General features: G+C 43.0%; 1 protein-coding gene across 3 annotated transcripts in view; it reads right to left on the bottom strand.

Annotated features, from left to right (window-relative positions):
* RAPGEF5 (Rap guanine nucleotide exchange factor 5) overlaps nucleotides 1-8,997 on the bottom strand; it is a 223,346-nt gene extending 214,349 nt beyond the window's left edge. For 2 of the 3 annotated variants that reach the window (XR_003795161.1, XM_029233225.1), the window contains exon 1: nucleotides 8,666-8,896. Coding sequence is in view for 2 of the 3 variants with exons in the window: in XM_029233225.1 (XP_029089058.1) it covers nucleotides 8,666-8,896 (231 nt within the window). In the remaining variant the exon portion in view is untranslated. Of the gene's footprint in view, nucleotides 1-8,665 lie in introns of all 3 variants that reach the window. The other variant, XM_029233224.1, reaches the window with a different exon arrangement.
* Between the last annotated feature and the right edge of the window lie 11,219 nt (nucleotides 8,998-20,216).

Below are 20,216 nucleotides of genomic sequence, written 5' to 3'. Positions count from 1 at the left end.
TGGGTGATCATGGAAGGCTACTTAACCTCTCTGGACTGTAGTTTCCTCACAGGTGAAAATACCTCCTCCCTTTAGGGGACTATTGAAGTTTCAATCTGATAGAAGACATGCCAGAATCCACAGTGGTGTCTGTGGATTTTCCCTTTTCCATGCCTATTTATGAACGATACATCATAATAATAACTAGCCATGGAAAAAAGTCATTGATTTTAACGATTTCAATTTCCCATAGAATCTAATAACCTCTCACAAATTACTCCTAGGTAACATATTCATTACTGGAAAGGTCAGTATTCCTAACCAGGGTTGTTATGAAATACTGAGGCAAAAAAATGACAAGTACTCCAAGTCATCCCCAATGAATTTTCTCCCACCTTTCCATCTATTTTTAGCTGCACAAGTTACCAATTACTGCCAAATCAATTTAAGAAACAGTGCAAGTGTGAAACTCAGACTATTTTGTTATGGCACCAGTATTTAGACACTATCTAAAATATTCACTATATGTTAGGACATCGCGTTTTTTCTAAAACTTGGAAACTGACATTGCATATGAAAGCAAAATTTTTTGTGCCTAGATTTCCAGAAATATGTCTCTGAAAGTCCATTTGCCTAGAATAAGCATCCAGCTGGGGAAGGAAAAATTTAAGCTCCAATGTGTCCAAAACGTCCCATACATTGTCTCTCACAAAAACCCGATCTACAGTGTGTCTCATTACAGAGGAGGAAACTGAGGCTTAGAGAGCTCAGAGAATAACATGCAAGTGATAGCCCTGTGACTCAAACCCAGCTTCTGAAGCTGTGGCCCAAGCTCTTTTCCTCTGATCTAATTATTCAACCAAAGCCTGTGTGAGGGGGTCGGAGGGGAGAGAAAGAAAGTCAATATGGCATTAACTTGCCCTTGAGGTCCTTTGCTAGAATTACAAGAAATTAAAATAGAATAAATGAATCTGTAATTCCTTTTCCTTCTTCCCAAATATTTTTAGAGGTGACATTCATGAAGTTTTACTTTACTTATAGACATGGTCAACATAGTTCTATGATATCAAAGTTCGAGCTGGTAGGAAGTCAATGTTTCTCAAATAAAACCAACATGTGCCCTCATAACTGACCTGACTCACCTTTCCTGAAAGATGCACACCTCCCTTTAATGGCCTTCATCTTCTGACAGGCTACCATAAGCAGATTAAGAAAAGAAGTAAGCAGGATGAATTCACAAGCTTTTTGGATTGATCAAGGTGGGCCTGGGTGTTTTTGCTTAGGACACACTGAATGCACCTTTTAATCTTAGTAAATATTAGTTACCGTACACCTATAACCACAGTAGCTCCCTCCCCCCAGCCTTCAGTTCCCCTACCCCAATCCCAGTAGGTGGATCACAAGTCTCTTTGTGCTCCAATGAAAGAAAAGTTAACGTGTGGCATTATCAACACCATGAACTGACCACTGTCAGAGTGGAAGGTCATAGGGGCAGGTACAATAAGGCTATGGGCATTCAGAATAAGACCCTTTGCCCTCAGTGCATTTGAGAGAGTCAAGTCAGAGCATGGACTATGGAACCAGACTGGCTGGATTCAAACCTCCCTTCCCCTACCCACTCAATGACCTTGGGCAAGTTACCTCTGGGTTTCAGTTTCCTCATCTGTAGAATACAAATAATAGCATTGAACACACAAGCTTGTAGTGAGGGTTAAGGTTTATATAAGAACATGCAAGGCACATAATTAAGTGCTATGAAGTGTTAGCCACTGATTTTAATTTAAATACAAGGAACAAATTACATGCTTTGCCTATGAGAAGTGTGTATAAAATGACTATAAATTGGCCATACTGGTATAATTTGGAGCAGAATGTGCTTCTCAATCAACAAAGTCTCATTTCCAGCAGAGGAGGGTGTTAAGTCACACCTAAAACATTCCAGCTCGGACACAGGAAACGGGCAGCTCTGTTCTTCTTTGAGAGGGAGTCATGGGGTAGAGACTGTGATAAATGAAAAAGTGAGAACTTCCAGTGTCTCAAGTCTGAAGAGCACTTGTCACGTCATCGGGACCCTGCCTGAGTGAAGGGTGGCTAAAGGGAAGGGGTCAGGGGAGAGAAGACTAATCCAAAGGCTGAGCATCACTGGAGGACTTCGGTGAACAGTCGAACTGGCACAACTGGTGAATCATTCTAGCTGCTGAAATGAAACAGATTTCAAGGAGATGAAGAAAGTGGTAGAACACTGCAGAAAATATCACAGCAGCCAAAGCCCAAAATAAGCCAGTCCCAGCAGCCTGACAGTATATATAGAAAGAGGGAATGGTAGTTACCAGTTATTTTATTAGAGGGAGAAAATGAGTCTTAGAAACATCTGATGAGAAGAATTCTAAAAGAGACAAAAACTTAAGATGAAAGGCTTAAAATAAAGGTTAAAAAAAATGCAGCCACTAAGAGAGGAAAAAGTTGGGGGAAACAAATGGTTTTCAGTAAAAAGAATCAGTACTCCTTGGAAAATGGCTGATTTTGGGTCTGGGGCAGGAAATGGACAAGATAAGCTTAGAATACCTTGTGCTGGAAAGCAAGAAAGGTATTAGAGACTACTAGGGCCTTGTAAAAAGTATACAGGAGATAAGTAGAAACTGAGCATCAACAAGAGTATTGACTTCAATGGATTGAAACAAAGACATTAAGATCCACAAGATCTTACTGATACTTGAAAAAGAAAAACTCATTGATTAACATGGGAGGTTGTTAGGGCACTAAATCATAACTCAGAAAATTGATAAAAGGAAAAAAACTAAGCTTTTTCCCTGTCTTTTCTACACGATCTGATTTTCAGGAGACCTAAGTAATTCATGAGGGTAAATTCTTTATAGACAGAATCCCAATTGATAAATGCAAGAGGAATGACAGATTTGCATCATCATCATTTTGCAACCTCTAATGAAAAGGATCTAGGTTACAATCATGAATGACCGATGCTACAATCATTAGGTGAAAGGTACAAGGGTAAGCTGACTCTACCTGAACCCACTAATCACTCTTGATATCTCAAAGAGAGAAACATCCAGACATCACGTCTTATGATGTGATGCAACACTTTTACACAGTAACACCTACCAAAGATGCTCGCCTTTAAGTCTGAATCTAATCAAGCCTCTACATCTCACTGCCAGGTTATAGGAAACATTGAAAATAAAAGTACAAATTAGACAACACCACAAGTGAGAAGTCAGCCCAGAAGCGGGACATTCTACCTGACAAATGACCCGCTATCTCCATCAAATCAAAGGCATGGAAAAAGAAGGGGGGGAGGGAGGGGTTGTTATAAAATAAAACAGATTTGAAAACCTAACAACCAAATGCAATGAGACCTTGTTTAATTCCTGACCGCAACAAATCATAAGTGAAAAGACATCTTTGAGAAAAATTAAATATGGGAATTACATTAAGAAATTTTGTTAATTTTTTGTGAACTTTGTTAATATTTTGTGAATTTTGTTAATATTTTTAGGTTTGAGAAAGCCATACAATTTTTATGTTTTTTTTCTTTTATTCCTAAGGAAAAAAGCCCTTATCAGAGATGTAAACTGAAACACTTATGAATGAGATGACATAATATTTAGGACTTTGCTTTAAAATATACCAGCCCCCATTAAAAAAAAGTGGGGAAAGGAGAAATAAGTGAAACAAAACTGGCAAAATGTTAATAGCTGCTGAAGGTAGGTAGTAATTATACTATTCTCTCATAATCTCCATAACACAAAGTTTAAAAAAAGAAACAAACAATTAAATGGTTTTGGTGGAAATTCAATCTGTGCCTTATCTTACTGACTTTTTTAGGAGGTCCTCCCAGAAAGAAAAATTTAGCCATTCCCCACTTAGCCTAGAGCAGTGCAAAGAGTCTTAATCGGTTTGCATTCTGAATTCAGTATGATTAGAAGTGACTGAACCAAGGAACCAGGAGTTCTTGTAGTAACAAACGTCAGCTTAGTTTTTCCTCATAAGAGACAGCCTACAAGGCACCTGGGTTGGGCAACACAACCCACAAAGAGCTTATCAGATGACAGTTGATGTCAGATTGTCAAGATCTGTGGGAGCCCAAGACAGCATGAGCAAGAGTCTCACATATTCCTAAATCAGATCTTGGTCAATACAGAAGTTGCAAACTTTCTTACCAACTTGTGTAATGCACAAAGCTACTTTCTTACCAGTAGTAATGAATTTGTGCTAACTTGTCCCTATAATCAGTCAGCTGTAATCTGGAAGTACGGCTCACGAGATACAAAACTAAAGGTCCACAAAAAGATCTAAGCCATGATTTATTTGCACTGGTAACCAAGGGGCTAACCACATGATCCCAGGTGCTTACAAGTCATCCACTGGTTTGGCACATATTTCTCATGTTTTTTTTTGTTTGTTTGTTTTTTGTGGTACGCGGGCCTCTCACTGTTGTGGCCTCTCCCGTTGTGGAGCACAGGCTCACAGGCCCAGCTGCTCCGCAGCACGTGGGATCTTCCTGGACCAGAGCACGAACCCGCATGCCCTGCATCGGCAGGCGGACTCTCAACCACTGCGCCACCAGGGAAGCCCTCTCATGTTTTTCTCTTTCCTTCAAACCCTTCTGTTATGGACTGAATGTTGGTGTTCCCCCAAAATTCATATGTTGAAGCCATAAGCCTCAAGATGATAGTGTTTGGAGGGGCTTTGGGAGGTACTTAGAGTTAGACTAGGTCATGAGGGTGGTGTCTCCAAGATGGAATTAGTGGCCTTATAAGAAAAGGGAGAGAGATCAAAGAATTAGAACAAAAAATTCTAAAATTTATATGGAAACACGAAAGACTCCAAGTAGTCAAAGCAGTCTTAAGAAAGAGAACAAAGTTATAGGTATCACACACACCCTGATTTCAAACTATACTACAAAGTTACAGTCATCAAAACAGTATGGTAAAGCATAAAAACAGACACACAGCTCAATAAAACAGAATAGAGAGCCCAAAAATAAACCCACGTTTATACGGTCCATTAATCTATGACAAAGGAGGCAGGAATATACCTTTTCAATAAATGGTGCTGGGAAAACTGGAGAGCTACAGCAAAAGAATCAAACTGGACCACTTTCTTACAACATATACAAAAAGAAACTCAAAACAGATGAAGGACTTAAATGTAAGACCTGACACCATAAAACTCCTAGAAGAAAACATAGGCAGTACAGTATGATATCAGTCTTAGCTATATATATATATATATATATTTTTTTTTTGGATCTGTCTCCTCAGGCAAAGGAAACAAAAGAAAAAATAAACAAATGGCACTATATCAAACTAAAAGCCTTTTTCACAGTGAAAGAAACCAATCAACAAAATGAAAAGGCACCTTACTGAATGGGAGAAGATATTTGCAAACGATATATCCAACAAGGGGTTAATCCAAAATATATAAAGAATTCATACAACTCAACATCAAAAACAAAAATAACCCCATTTAAAAAAGGACCTGGGGCTTCCCTGGTGGCACAGTGGTTGAGAGTCCGCCTGCCGATGCAGGGGACATGGGTTCGTGCCCTGGTCTGGGAAGATCCCACATGCCGCGGAGCGGCTGGGCCTGTGAGCCACGGCCGCTGAGCCTGCGCGTCTGGAGCCTGTGCTCCGCAATGGGAGAGGCCGCAACAGTGAGAGGCCCGCGTACCGCAAAAACAAAAACAAAAAAGGACCTGAAGAGACATTTTTCTAAAGAGGACATGCAGATGGCCAACAGGCACATGAAAAGATGCTCAACATCACTAACCATCAGGGAAATGCAATTCAAAACCACAATAAGATATTACCTCACATCTGTCAGAATGACTGTCATCAAAAAGACAACAAACAAGAAGTGTTGGTGAGGATATGAAGAAAAGGGAACTCTTCTGCCCTGTTGGTTAAGGTTATAATTGGCACCGCCAATATGGAAAACAGTATGGAGGTCCCTCAAAAAATTAAAAATAGAACTACCACATGATCCAGCAATTTCACATCTGGGTATCTACCCAAAGTAAACAAAAGCATTAATTGGAAAAGGTACATGTGCCCCTACATTCACTGCTGCATTATTTACAATAGCCAAGATATGGAAACAAGCTAAGTGTCCACTGATAGATGAATGGATAAAGAAGATGGCGCATATACATATAATGAAAGATTGCTCAGCCATTAAAAAAAAAAATGAAATTTTGCCATGTGTGACAATATGGATGGATCTAGAGGGTATTCTGTGAAGTGAAATAAGTTAGAGAAAGACATATACTGTATGAGCTCATATGTGGAATCTAAAAAACAAACAAAATGAAAATAGGCTCAAAGATACAGAGAATAAACAGGTGGTCATGGGTGAGGGGGCAGCAAAATAGGTGAACAAGATGAAGAGGTACAAACCTCCAGTTATAAAATAAATAAGCCATGGGAATGTCATATACAGCATAAGGAATATGGTCGATAATACTGCAATAACTTTGTACGGAGACAGACGGTAACTAGACTTGTGGTGATCATTTTGTTACGTATGCAAACGTCAAATCACTATGTAATACACCTGAAACCAACATAATATAGTATGTCAACTATATTTCAATTTAAAAAACAAAAAGGAAAAGGGAAAGAGAGAGAGATCTCTCTCCCTCCATGTGCACCAAGGAATGGTCATGTCAGAACACAGCAAGAAGGTGGCTGTCTACAGGCCAGGAAGAGAGTTCTCACCAGAAACCAAATCTGCTGGCACCTTGATCTTGGACTTCTCAGCCTCCAAAACTGTGAGAAAATATGTTTCTGTTGTTTAAGCCACCCAGCCTATGGTATTTTGTTATAGCAGCCTGAACAAACTAATACGGGTACATATTTCACTTATTTTTCTCTTTCTTTCAAACCCTTTCCAACTCCTTTGATGGGAAGGTTCCAAAAACACAAAGGTGGTTCCAGAGCCAAAGGAGGGGAAAAAAGTTGAAAATTACGGGCTTCCAATATTGGAAAATTTGACAATCTTCCTCCAATAAAAAAACTGGCCATGCACTTATGAAATGTGTTTGGAAAGTCCCAAAGAGAAGTCATACAGTATTAGAACTAAAGAAGGGCCAATAAAGTATACATTATTTGAAGTAACTGCATTCAGAATAATTAAGTAAATATGTATCTAGGCAAGGTCCACCACAACATCATCCCAGGCAAGGGAAACACAAGCCTCTATGCAGATGAACACTCTAGATCTATTTATAAAGAAACCCTCAGCAATTCTGCTCACAGATTGCCTGGCTGCCCTCACATCTTCAGTACTCTGTGCCATGAAAAAGTAACTGTCAAGGATAATAGGAACATGATTTGACCTACTTTTCCCTAGACGCCTGCAAGGTCTATAACTCTGGTTCTTGTGTTTATTTAGTTATCACATCTCTGGGACACATTTCCTGGCTTTCTTTGCAGGCGATCCTGTACGCCACACGTTAAGGTCATTTGTGGGTAATTCCTAAACTCCCCTGGTCATGGACCTAAAGATGTCCTATTACACTCAGCTAATCCTCAAAACATCCTTCTGAGGTAGATCATGTACAGTCATCCCTACGCGGGAAGAAAAATTCTTAGGAAAGTAGGAACACAGCCTAGAAAGGCCGAAGACCTCCATCAGTTCAGACCCCTCCCTGACCAGATGAGTCCATACCAAACCCAGTGTTTCTCCCTAACTCTCAAGTTTCCACAAACTTATCTTGCAAGAGCTGAAAATCCCCCAGTAAGATCTTTTAAGGCAGACAACCAAGACTTCTTTTTTAACTTACAGTCCAAAAAATCTACACTGTGGTAGCTTCTCGGTCAAGTCTCCTTAAGGATGGCAAATTTTTAAAAGCTCAGTAAAACCCACCAAAAGGTGCCCAAGGCTCCGGTGAGCAGGGACACCTGACAAGTCAGCCCCGTGGCCAGAGGCTCCGGCAGGGCCTGCTGGGTGACTTATGAAAGACCCCAGGCCGCCCCGCTTCTCTTAACCGCAAAACACGTCTGACCTGCTCGGGCCATTAGATGCCCTTAGAACCCAATGAGGCACCGTCCTCCACCAGGAAATCCTATCGAACACACCAGCAGGAAGTCAATATTTAAGATTCTGAGGGAGTCGCCGAGTACTAAGTGCTGGCGACTCGGGAACCTGGGAGCTAAAGCTCGCCCCGGAGCTTCCAACTCCGAGGTCTCCCCCTCGTCCGTAGCGTCGGCCAGAGCCAGTGCCGATGCCAAAGCTTGCAACGAGGCGTCCCAACACCAGCGCACACGTCTCATGCCCCCTGAAAACGGAGATCCCACTCATGGGGCCTGAGGCTCCCTGTCGGGAAAGGGCTGGCCGACTGTTAGGCACCGGACACCTGCAGCTCCCCCTCTGGCGACAGGCAAACAGCCCTTCTTCCGGCGATGCTCACGTTCCCGCAGCCTGAATCCAGGTGCGCTTGGGTTAAGTCAGGTGCATCTGGGGGAAGGGCAAACCTTCGCTCCCCTGGGGGAACCCCACGACCCCACCGTCCCGGGTCCCTCTTCTGCCCAGTCTCTCACAAGGGGACCCCTCCCGGAACCTCCCCAACTTCCAGACGCCCGCCTCGGTCGCCCGCGAGGGTGGGCGCGGGCTCCACGTGCGCGCCGCCCACGCCCATCCCGGCCGGCAGGACCCGGCCACTCACCCGGCCCCCGGCGGCGCTGCGCTTCCTCCGCAGAGTGAGGCCGCTCCGCAGCAGCGCGGGCAGGTCCCGCAGCCGCGGCCGCGGCGGCAACTGCAGCGGCTCGCGCTCCGGCTCGCGGGCGCTGGGGCTGCGGCGAAAGGCGCCGTCTGCCGCCGCCACCGCCGCCGCCGCGGCCAGGGCCGGACTCTCGCACGGCGGCTGCATCTTGACGGAGCCCACGGCCATCCTCATGCCCTGAAGGCGGCTGCGGCTGCGGCGCCGAAGGCCCCTCTTCACCGCGCTCGCCTCCGCGCGCTGTCCAAGCCTTCGCTAGGCAGTGAGAGGGCGCGACTGCGGCTCGGGCGCGGGGCGCGTAGCCCGCCGCTGCCCATTGGCGCGCGCCGCGGCCCCCGCCAGGCTCAGCCCCGCGCACCTCCCCTCCCCGCCCAGGTGCGCCTGGCCCCGCCCCGCCCCGCCCCGCCCCGCCCTCTCCAGCGGCACACCTCAGCCCGCGGACCTGGACGCCCGTGGACCTGGACCCCGGCAGCCGCTCCTCGGACCTTGGGCGCCGTCTCTTCCACAGGTGCGGGATCCCCGGAATCCAGCACCAAACCCACTCAACTGCCCGGCCCATCCCCCAACTCCCTTTAGTCTGAAAAGTCCCGCTTCACCCCCTTTTCCTCTCTGCCAGCGCTGAACTTCGACCAAGCGAGCTGGGAAGTCTGGAGCACACCAACCCCACCCCGTGTGCGCAATGGTTTTTTTCCCCGTTCCCATCACAGCCTGGCTCAAAATCGTAATCGCTATTCCCAAAAATGGTTTTTGCCAGAGAACTTCAAAATAGGCTCTGTATTCTGCTACAAGTCAAACACCAGTGAGGTAGAATTGCCCCCCCCCCCCGCCGTCCCCTCTTTGACACATTCATCATTAAAGGCTAAGGGGAGAAGACTTTTGTTCGTTCATTATGCTAGGTGTTTAGCAAAATAGGTTCAAGTCTGGTGACCTGGAGGTGAATCTCTGCTAACAAGTTGGAACCTGACCTTCCCTAAAAGCCTGATGCGTATGACGAATGTGCTTGGTAAAGCGTAAAGGCCTACTGTGGTGTGAATCATTGTTTACACCATTCCAGGAGGTGGGAATAGTGGAGCCCTGGGAGTGAAACTATTCCAGCAGGGCCTTAATGTCCAGATAGCTGTGAAACTTCACCTCCCAGATCAATCTGTCTTCAACAAGGGCCAGCCAGCGCTTTTACTCCTTATCAGTAGGACACTGGGGTCCCTATCTTTGCCTAAGACTTGTAAGAATTGAGTAAGCTTATTCACGTTAAAAAAAATAAAACTGACAAATGAGAATTACAGGAGATCGGGGCCCTTGGTTGTACCCTCAGCCCTCACAAGGTAGACGCTTGGCAAATATATACGGAAATATGGCCACGTAAGGAAAAAAGAAGAATGACCTGTGACCTCTGCCTTCAAGAAACTTAAAACTTGGCCCGGGACTAGATACACATATAAAATAACAAAGATATTGCCTTGTACTCTTGGTAATTGCCAAGTGAGTGTGAATAATGAGCATTGAGGGCCACAGGAGCGAGGAAATCCTTCTGGTCTGGGACAGGCAAAAGTCAGTGAAGGGAGCTTGAGCTGTGCCTTCAAGCTGAGTCCAGAAGCTTCAGCCGGGCAGAAAGAAGGGTGCCGGTCCTTTGAGTAAGAAGGAAAGACATGAGAAAAACACCAAGGTGGTAGGACACAGAACATATTGGGCACTGAATGTGTCACACTGGTGGGAGAGAGGGATCATGTGGTAGAGAAGAAGGAGAAAATATCAGAATGGATGCTGGTGACACACTGGAGAAGGCCTTAAATCCTGTCACCTAAAGCTGTGTGTGTTTACTGGAAAGGGCCCTACAATAAACTCTATCATCCATTACAATTTCCAAATACCTATCTCATATATTGAAGGCTGAAATCCCATTTGTATGTACCATATGAGGGTACCAGCTTATATAATGTTGAAATACTTCTGCTTCCACTGGTAGTTCGGCATTGCCTTGAGCCCCTATGTCATACTCCATACTCTAAACTCCCTCCTGAAACACCAACTAAAGGTCCACTAGACCTTTAGTCCTGGTCCAGTAGAGGCCCTCCAGGACACTTGTGGTCAGTTATCACTCTGATTAGGGGATGCTTGTGCCATATCACCCCTGATAATACCCTTTGAATCACACCATGAACCTCCTCTGCTCTAAAATAGAACACATGTGTTCTGACTCCTAGGCCAGATCCTTGGTCTTCACACTCTTTCACAGTGCTTCTCAATGCAAGACCAGGGAGTTTGGACTTTATCCCATAGATTCTATGGTATTGACCAAAGTTCTAAAACTCAGTGTCAACAGGACCTTTGGAAAGTTGGCTTGGGGTAAGCTGCTAAATGACAATTACCATATAGCCATGGTATAAGACAGGCAATAGGGAATAGCAGGAATGTGTAAGCAGAAGAGCCATGCCACTATTTAGCTCAAATCAAGCAATACTCCACCCCAGGACCTTTGTACTTGCTGTACCCTCTGCATGGAATACACTTCCTCTGAAATGCTGTCCAGTAGAACTTTCTGCAATGGTGGAAATGTTCTGTATCTGCTTTGTAGCCACTACTCATATGTGGCTTTTGAGCACCTGAAATGTGACTAGTGTGCCTGAAAAACTGAATTTTAAATTTTATTTAATTTTAATTAATATAAATTGAGAGAGCCACTTATGGCTTTGGGCTACTCTATTAGAAAGCATAGTTCTAGAATTCAGTGTTACCCTTCCTCTACTCCTTAAGCTTTTTTTAACTGAAATGTCTCCATTTCAGTGAGGCCATCCATGACCATGTGATTTTAAATTGTAGCCCTTCCCATCTGCCCCTTTCCTGCTCTCTTTCCTAGCCCTCCAGTGTTGCCATCCAACATTCTATGTATTTTACTTATCGATTTTCTCTGTTGTCTGCCTCCCCACAACAAGAATATAAGTCCCACAAGGGCTTGAAAGTCTTTTTCCTTTTGTTCAGTATCTAGAACATATTAGTTGAAGAACTGAATTTTACCACATATAAGGACCCAGTTTTTCAAAAGGAGCTTAATCTGGATTTTTACATAAACTCTCCTGATTTTGCAATGTTGGAAGTTAAAACAAAAAAGCAAATCCTATGTATGCCAACATTGCACAGGTCAAGCAAAACCTGAGAGCTGATTTTTACTTAGGAGAATGACATCATCAAAGTTAAAGTTTATGCAAATACATATGGTAAGAAAACACAAGTTTTATTGGCTATTTGCAGTGAGGGGCAATGGGAGACCAGGAAGATAACTCTGACTTTCACCTAGCTACAAAGGGATGAGGGTTTGAATGAGTGGGGTCAGTGGAAACAGAGAGAGGTTAGATGTCAGAGATTATAAAAGAAAGCTCCTCAGGACTTGGACGCATGTTAGGAGGAGTAGAAAAGTACTTCAGGTGGTGATACAGATTGTATTTTACAAAGATGACCAACACAGAGTCTCCTATCCCTACGATCTTCTGCAGTACAATCTTGCCACTCCCCCATGAAGAAAACAGGATTTATTTCTCCATCTCCTTGAACCTGGGCTGGCCCTATGACTACTTTGGCCAGTAGAATCCAGCAGAGGTAACAGTGCCTGTTCTGTAGGTAGCCCCTAACTGACATGGTAGATTTCACTTCCTACTCTCTTGGGACGCTGGCTCTTGGGATGCTCCCACTCAGAGCCCAGCTTCCTGTGAGAAGCCCAAGCCGTCTGGAGAGTCTAGATAGAAGTGCTCTGGCAACTGAGCTCCCATCCAACGACCAGCATCCATTGGCAGCCATTTGTAAGCCATTTGGAACCTCCGGTCTAGCCACGCCTTCATGTGACCCCTGTGCTAGCTAACACCTGACTGCAGCCACGGGGAGAAGCCAAAGCAAGAACTCCGCAGCTGAGCCCAATCAACCCACCGAACTATGAGAGTTAGCAGCAAATTGTTTTAAGACACTCAGTTTAGAGGTATTTGTTACACAACAATAGATGACCAAAACATATGGCTCAGAAAAGTGTGAAGAACATACTCCCTTATGAATTCAAATAAATAAATAAAGGGAGATTTATACTTATATTTGTATGTGTGTGAAGAAACGTGAAGTTTTTTTGCAAGTGGTCAGACTTGGCTACATGAGAAAGGAAAGAAGGGAGGTGTTTTTCAAGCATAATTAAAATTTTTTTTTTAATATTACCTATTCAAAAAAATTCAATTAAAAAAATGGCTCTGGGTTTAGAGAAGTCCGGAAGTAGGGGGAGCTGGTTTGGGGGATTTTCGTTTTACATAGCAGTTAAACTAACTAAACTAGAAGGCACCCCAGTGAAAATCTGACCAGCAAGAGCAGAGGGTGAGCTGGAGCTCAATAGAAAAGAATGGAGAGATAACTATGTTGGGGACCAAATATCTGAGAGTAAAGGGTGGAACTGGACTGCAGTGCTCAGAGGACAGAAGGGAGCAGAGACACAACCCCTTGCTACGCTGGGCCCTTGGAGAACACACAGCATGTGTCTTTCCATTTCTACTTGTATGAAATTTGAAGCAGTGACTCACCTTGGTTTTCCCCCTTTAATTTCTGTGATCCCATGTGATTATCAAGAACGCCAAGGAGAGACTTTCCTGGTGGCGCAGTGGTTAAGAATCCGCCTACTAATGCAGGTGACACGGGTTCAAGCCCTGGTCTGGGAAGATCCCACATGCCACGGAGTAACTAAGCCCGTGTGCCACAACTACTGAGCCTGTGCTCTAGAGCCCACGAGCCACAACTACTGAGCCCGTGTGCCACAACTACTGAAGCCCACGCGCCTAGAGCTCGTGCTCCAAAACAAGAGAAGCCACTGCAATGAGAAGCCCGTGCACTGCAACGAAGAGTAGCCCCCGCTCGCCACAACTAGAGAAAGCCCATGTGCAGCAACGAAGACCCAACACAGCCAATAAATAAATTAATTAATTAATTAAAAAAAAAAAAGAACGCCAAGGAAAGCATCTGTTAGCTGGGTTTTTTCCCTTGTGTTTTTCCCCTCCCTGTGTACCTATGTATCTCCCGATAAATGTACACAATGTATGTCATGCTAAAGAGTCTCCTAACACCATAGCTATCAGTCCTCCTTGGTGTCCAACCCTTCCCAACATCTCTTGTTTTAATTTTTCCTCTGTTTAAGATGTTTTGCATTGCTTTACCAGCTCTCTGAAATGGAAAACCTAAATACAATTTCGCCCCTCTATTCAAGCCTGCCAACACTTTAATATGTAATGATCAAAACGGATTGAATCAGACCTTCCCAAGGACTAAGGGTGAGCAGTGGGAGGTCAGAGGCAGAGTTTGCACTAGAAACCCAATACAGTGCATACCGCCTCTGCCGAGAATAGCACGTATAACTGTGTACTTGACACTAACGTTATTTTTGTTTTCTTATGGAATGAATATGCAGGCAAGAGAAACGTAGCAAAATAATGAAACATGTTTCAAACCTAAAAATGTTAAGCCTTACTCATTTTAGTGTTCAAGCGTCATAAATAGAGCTATCAGCCGTCAGATGGTTCATGACAAACCTGTGTGATACTGTGCTATTATTTGTGTAGTACATCACACACTGTGCGTCATGCAAACATTTCCCTCAGGGATGGTACATTTTTTCTTACACTATTAGCATTGGTGGCTCCAGCCAGAGACTGGCTGATAAGGGTGGATGCTCCTCCTTATAAGTTTGTCCTCTATTCCTTACACTCATAATCTTGAAACAAAATCCTTCTATTCATGCCTTTTTATAGGCCATTTACTGTTATCATCCTGGAAATTTCTTTTTTTAAGTCAGATGTGCAAGTTTACCAGGCCCTTGGGTATTTAGGACACTGGTGCAAAAAAATACCCAAGAAGACAGAGCAAGAAGGCAATAAGAGAAATAACTTGACCAACAGACAGCAAGAAAGCCAAGCCAGTCTTGTCCCATCCTCCCTACTCTGCTATGGAAGTCTACTCATCCTTTCACAGATCAAACAATATCTCCTCCCAGAAGCCTTCTCTGCTCTGTCCATTGGGATTAATCCTTCCTCAGGTAAACCCCAGAGTATACCTACTACTGTGAATCTACTTTCACAGCCTCTCTTATCACAGCTAGTCTTGTATTTGAATTAAATGTTTGCGTGTAAGACCTAGATGAGGTTATAAAACCCTGGAGGGCAGAGATGATTCATTTTTGTATTCCCCTCTAGTGTCTATTGCAGTGCCTAGCACACTGTAGATGCTAAGTTAAAAAATGCCTGCATGAATGAATGCTGGATGAACAAATGAATGAACAAAGCTGTGATTAGCCAAACACTGTCATCCTAGGTTGAGGAAAGCAAGCCAGAGGTCTTAGCAGATGCAGAGTCTCAAAGGTCACAGGAAAATACATTATCCCAAGGGTGATGGGAGGCTATAAATGGCCTCCAGATGGTGGCATGTTCAGATCAGCAGCGAAGGAAGATGATTTTAGCATCAGTATGTAGAGTGCTTTAAAATAGGGAGACGTTGAAAGCTGGGCAGCCAGCAAAGCAGGTTACAGAATCCCAGGCATGAAGTATTAGCTTGGTAATCTGTAAAATCGGGTTAATGGAAACTTCTGTGTTTTCCTTATAATACTTGCATCCATGCATTCTGTGAAGAGTCTCTGTGCTAATTAAATGAGGTGACGCTTATAAAGCTGTTTGCAAACCTTAAAGCGCTGCACCTAGAGCACTGCCGTCCCGTAGGGGTGAAAGGGAAGGGAGAGATGAAATGATGCCTTGGAGAAAGCAGAGCCTGGACCAGGACGGCAGAAGGGAGTGGGAAAGCAAACAGGGTATCAAAGGTCATACCCAACCAGAAGACAGAGACCTTTGACATTATGTTTCTTCCTGTTTGTTAATTTGAAGCATCTGTAGCATTGACACAAGCTAAGTACAGAGTAAGCAGTGAGAAAATCTGCCTTAGAGCATTCTGGCAACATTGTATGAGTTCAAATTGGTATTCAAAGATCTTGGTGAGAAGATACAGATATGGGGCTAGAGAACACTCAGAGCAGGAATGTCTCCTAAGTTCTTAAATATAAAGAAGCTCTTTAGCTTAAAGAAGATGACAGCACTCAAGGGACAACAAGGTCATTGTTTTCATATACCTTGAATACACAGAAGAGAAATTGGACTCATTCTATACAGAGTTAAGACTGAAGATGGAAACCACAGAGTAAAATTTCTTCTCAACATAATAAAGGCTTTTCTATCCACTTAAAGTCCATTTTGAACCTAATGTAGCCCTTACCCTTGCAAAATAGGGGGCTTACACCAGGCTTCATGGAATTTCATTTTATCAGATGCATGATTGGATTCAGTGACCTGTAAGTTTCCATCCAACCCAAACATTCACTTTTTTCACTGGCCCTAGTGAATACTGAAGTGGTTACATAAGGCAGCAATTCTCAAAGTGTGGTCTGGGGACCTCTGGGGATCCTCAACACCCTCGCAGGGGTTCCATACGGTAGAAACTATTTTCTTAATAATGCTAAAATATTATTTGTCTTTTTTGTTCTCATTTTCTCATGAGGATACACTGGTGTTTTCCAGAGGCTACGGACATGTGATGTTGCAACAAAGGGAATGCAGGAACAGATAAGGCACTCCAGCAGCTCCTTCTAAGCCAAACATCAAGGAAATTAACAAAAATATAAACAATGCCATTCTTTTCACTAACTTTGTTTTGTTTTGGAGAAGTTATTTTTCATAAAAACATATTTCTATTAACATATAATCAGTTTATTATTAAATGAATTAATAAATATTTTTAAATTTTTGCACTTTTCAATTTTAATACAGTAAGTATCCATAGACATGACCCACAGAAAACAAAAGCTCAATAATTTAAAAGTGTAAAGGGGTCCCAAGACCAAGGAACTTGAGAACGGTTATTATAGGGCATGGTTAGAAAAAAATTTATCTCTGATAGTAAGAAAGGACGGAGATGTGAACAGGCTAAAAAAGCTTTCTGCCTTGCCCACTTCCCAGCTACCTTTGCTGAAGTAATACCACTTTCATCCTGACACGGAACTAGTGATTTCCACAAAGGTGGCTACTAGAGGGACCTGGGTGGTGGAATGGGGAGACCCGTGCTTTGCAACCAGATGGGCCTGAGTTTAAACCCAGATTTTTCCACCTTCTAGTTACATGGCCTTAAATTACTTGACTTCTCTGAGCCTCCATGATATGTTCTGTGTAATACTAATACTACCAGGTTGCTGAGAAGATTAGACAGGATCTACATGCAGACTCTAGCCCAATGAGGTACCTCTTAAATCACAGCTCTCTATGTGGCTGGAGCTGCTGTTGATCAATCCCAGGTGAGGCCCAAGGAAGCCGCGTGACCTGGTGAACAAACAATGGTCTAGATATGATCTTCATCAACTTTTCCCACATAATCCCCTCTCTAGGCAAACCCCAAATCTTTACACAGGTTATTCCCGAAGCACCTTCTTTACTGCCAACACCCGAAACATAACTTCCTCATCCTTTCTACTCTGAATACAGCTATGGGGGAATAAAACAAACACTGAAAGTGCAATCAGAAAACCTAGGTCATGTCCCACATTTCTTGATTTATTAGCTCTGCGACCTTCACCAAGCACTTCACCTCTTTGAGCCTGTTTCGTCATCTGTAAAACAGGGGATAATAAAACCTAGTCTGTGGGATGGTAATAAAGGCTAAAGTAAATAATGCCTATGAAAACACCTAGCAAAGAGTGAAATATATATGTGTTGTTGTCATTAATAAATCCTGTCTATTCTATGTTCAAGCACACAAACTTTGTGAATGTGTTCTAGGCAATCCCCTCAATTTGTTTTTCTAATCTAAAGCTTTGTATCAAGCCCGGATAGAGAGAAACACTTGACATATCAATCTTTATTTCTAAATAAACCTACTTAAAAGAGGTAATGTTGATAAGAGCAGCAATGAAGAACTTTCTTAGGAAATTAAAATGTGACACTCCTCTGATTCTCTCCCTCCGACCTGGTCCCTTAGGAGGGAAAAGAGGGCTTGAGGAAGAAATGCTTGAAGGGGTAAAAATTCACAACTGCTATTAGCAGAGCTGCTCACTAAACCTTTTATCTGCAGGTGCTCTTTTAGGTCTATTGATTTAGAACTAGGAAAAGCTGTTAGTCATAAAGTTTCTGATTATGCCTGATGAAATGTCAAAACCTGCATTGTCAAGGCTGAGAGAATCTGACTCTGTTCTCCAGTTGATTCAGGATGAGCCAGTTTTGGTCGTGGTCCACTGGGTTATGTGCATATTTGTTCTCCCTGGCTCCTCTTTGGCTGTAAACTTTCTGAGGACTAATGCCATTCCTTCCAAATACTGTGTGAATTCCCCATCACTTACAGAGTTGTTCTCTGCAATGATGGGCATTACACGGAACTGTAGTTTTATGATTTCAGATCAAAACTGATATCGTTTCACTTTTCAAATATGTAGATTTGAAACATGTTCTCAGATACCATTCACAATAGTAACAACAGAATTTCATATTTATTTACAAGGGAGACTCAGAGGATCAACAGGCGTTAATATTTGTAAAGTCTTAATAGTTTTTCTCAAGTTGTATGGACAAGATTCTTTTTAGATCTCTATTTAGGGCGCAGACATTAGAAGAGAAGAAGAAATGTAGTCAAGAGTCCATGAAATCACAGGGAAGACTTGGAAGCATTGTGGAAAGGTGAATGGGCTATGTCTTTGGCCTCAGTTCCATCATTTGCAAAATGAGGAAAATCATAGGACCTGCCTCATTATTGTGGGGAATACATGAGATATTAAGTGTAAAGTACCTAGAACAATGCAGGCACAGTCAGGAGTACAGGTGTGTTAGAAAGTATCTTTATTACTCTCTTCAATCTGGGCTACCTAGATTTTAGAAGGTCTGGGAACTTCCTGAAATCATATGAAGAGTGCCTGTGTACTTCTCTGATGAAAGAGACATAGGCTTCATCATATTTTCCAAGTAGGTAATCTAATAACAAAAACTCCTAAGACCCATGACGCTTGGGCTGAGCCTAACTCCCTAAATGTGAGCGTGTATAGACCAGAAATGAAGACAGCTATAAGCTGCCCCATTTACATTTGCAGCATTAATTATGAATTCCACTACGATTTAAAGGGTTGCTCCTTCTTCCGTGGACCCCTATCTAGTGCAAGTGGATCACCCTCCAGCACCCTACCACCACCACTACAAGATATAAGCCTGAAAATGAACATAAGTTAACACTCCACGCTGGTGTTTGTCAGGTAGACCAGTATCTGCTGGCAAAGAAGTTTTTGGAGGGATTGAGGGCAGTCTGGGAAAGGGCAAAACAAGTGGAAATCTGACAATCCTGTTGATGCTCAAATCCTACAGATACCCCCAAAGAAGAAGTGCCAATCATCACAAGATCAGATATGACAGGGAAAATGCTAGAGGAGAAGATAGTAAAGAAGGCATTTATTTACAGGAGGCTACTTTGCTTTCTGTTTCAATTTTGCATTTGTCTTTCTAAGGCAGCACAAATCCTCCATAAGAAGAAAAAGACAGATGGGATGACAGAATTTTGTGGCTGTTTTCTGGAGCATTTACTAGAGAATTTAAGACTCTTCAGAGTTACTGTTGGATATGTATTTAGAATAATTTTCTGCCATGACAACAGGTAATCCTCATAAAATTTCAGCCTCTAACAATAGGGCAGAAATGTTGCATTTCTAGTGTTTCTGCCTTTCAGTTTGCAATATTAATAACCTTGAATAGCTACTCAGTATTTGAAATAATTGAAGCTGCCTTGCTTGAAATCTACTTTATTGTTGTTGGTGACAAAAATGATTAATTCATTTCTTCTCTCTGGACAATTTGGACAACTTCCTGAAATGGGCCTACTGCTTGAAGATCACACACTTTTGGTTCACATCACATATCTCTGGACTCCAACTAGAGGTGATGCTGATTTTGCTCTAAGAAGCATATCAACATTTGATGTTCTTTTCTCTTTCTGGCTTAATTATAGATCATGCCCAGGAATCAGACAACCAATATTTATAGAACATCAATCCTGCGCTCAGCACCGTGTGCGCTACAGATGTGGATGACAGCCTTCATTCCCTCAAGGAGTTCAGAAAATAGTTGGGAGAGTTAAAACAATCACATTTGAAAAAAGAGAAAACTATTCAACAGTCACTAAGCCCTACTGTGTTCTCAGATGGAAAGATGAATAATTGGGGGTTCTTGCCCTCTGTAGTAGGGGAGCTCTTATTAAGAACTTTTTTGGGGGGAAGAGCTTATAAGACTTGCAGAACTTCAAAGGAAGAGGAGATCAGTGAGAACTGGCAGAGTTAAGGAAGACATCATGGCTCAGGGACACGTTGAAGGATGAGAAGGATTTAGACAGCCAAGCAGCGGGAAGAAAGAAAATCATGGAAGTTGAAATGACCAGCTCTGCATGATGCCCAATGCCAGGGGGCTATACACAAGCTGCA

The sequence above is a fragment of the Monodon monoceros genome, unplaced genomic scaffold (assembly GCF_005190385.1).
Source record: "Monodon monoceros isolate NGI ecotype Baffin Bay Population unplaced genomic scaffold, NGI_Narwhal_1 Super_Scaffold_2, whole genome shotgun sequence".
NCBI lineage: Eukaryota > Metazoa > Chordata > Mammalia > Artiodactyla > Monodontidae > Monodon > Monodon monoceros.
Note: the sequence above shows the minus strand (reverse complement) of the source record. Positions and strands in the feature narration are given on the sequence as shown.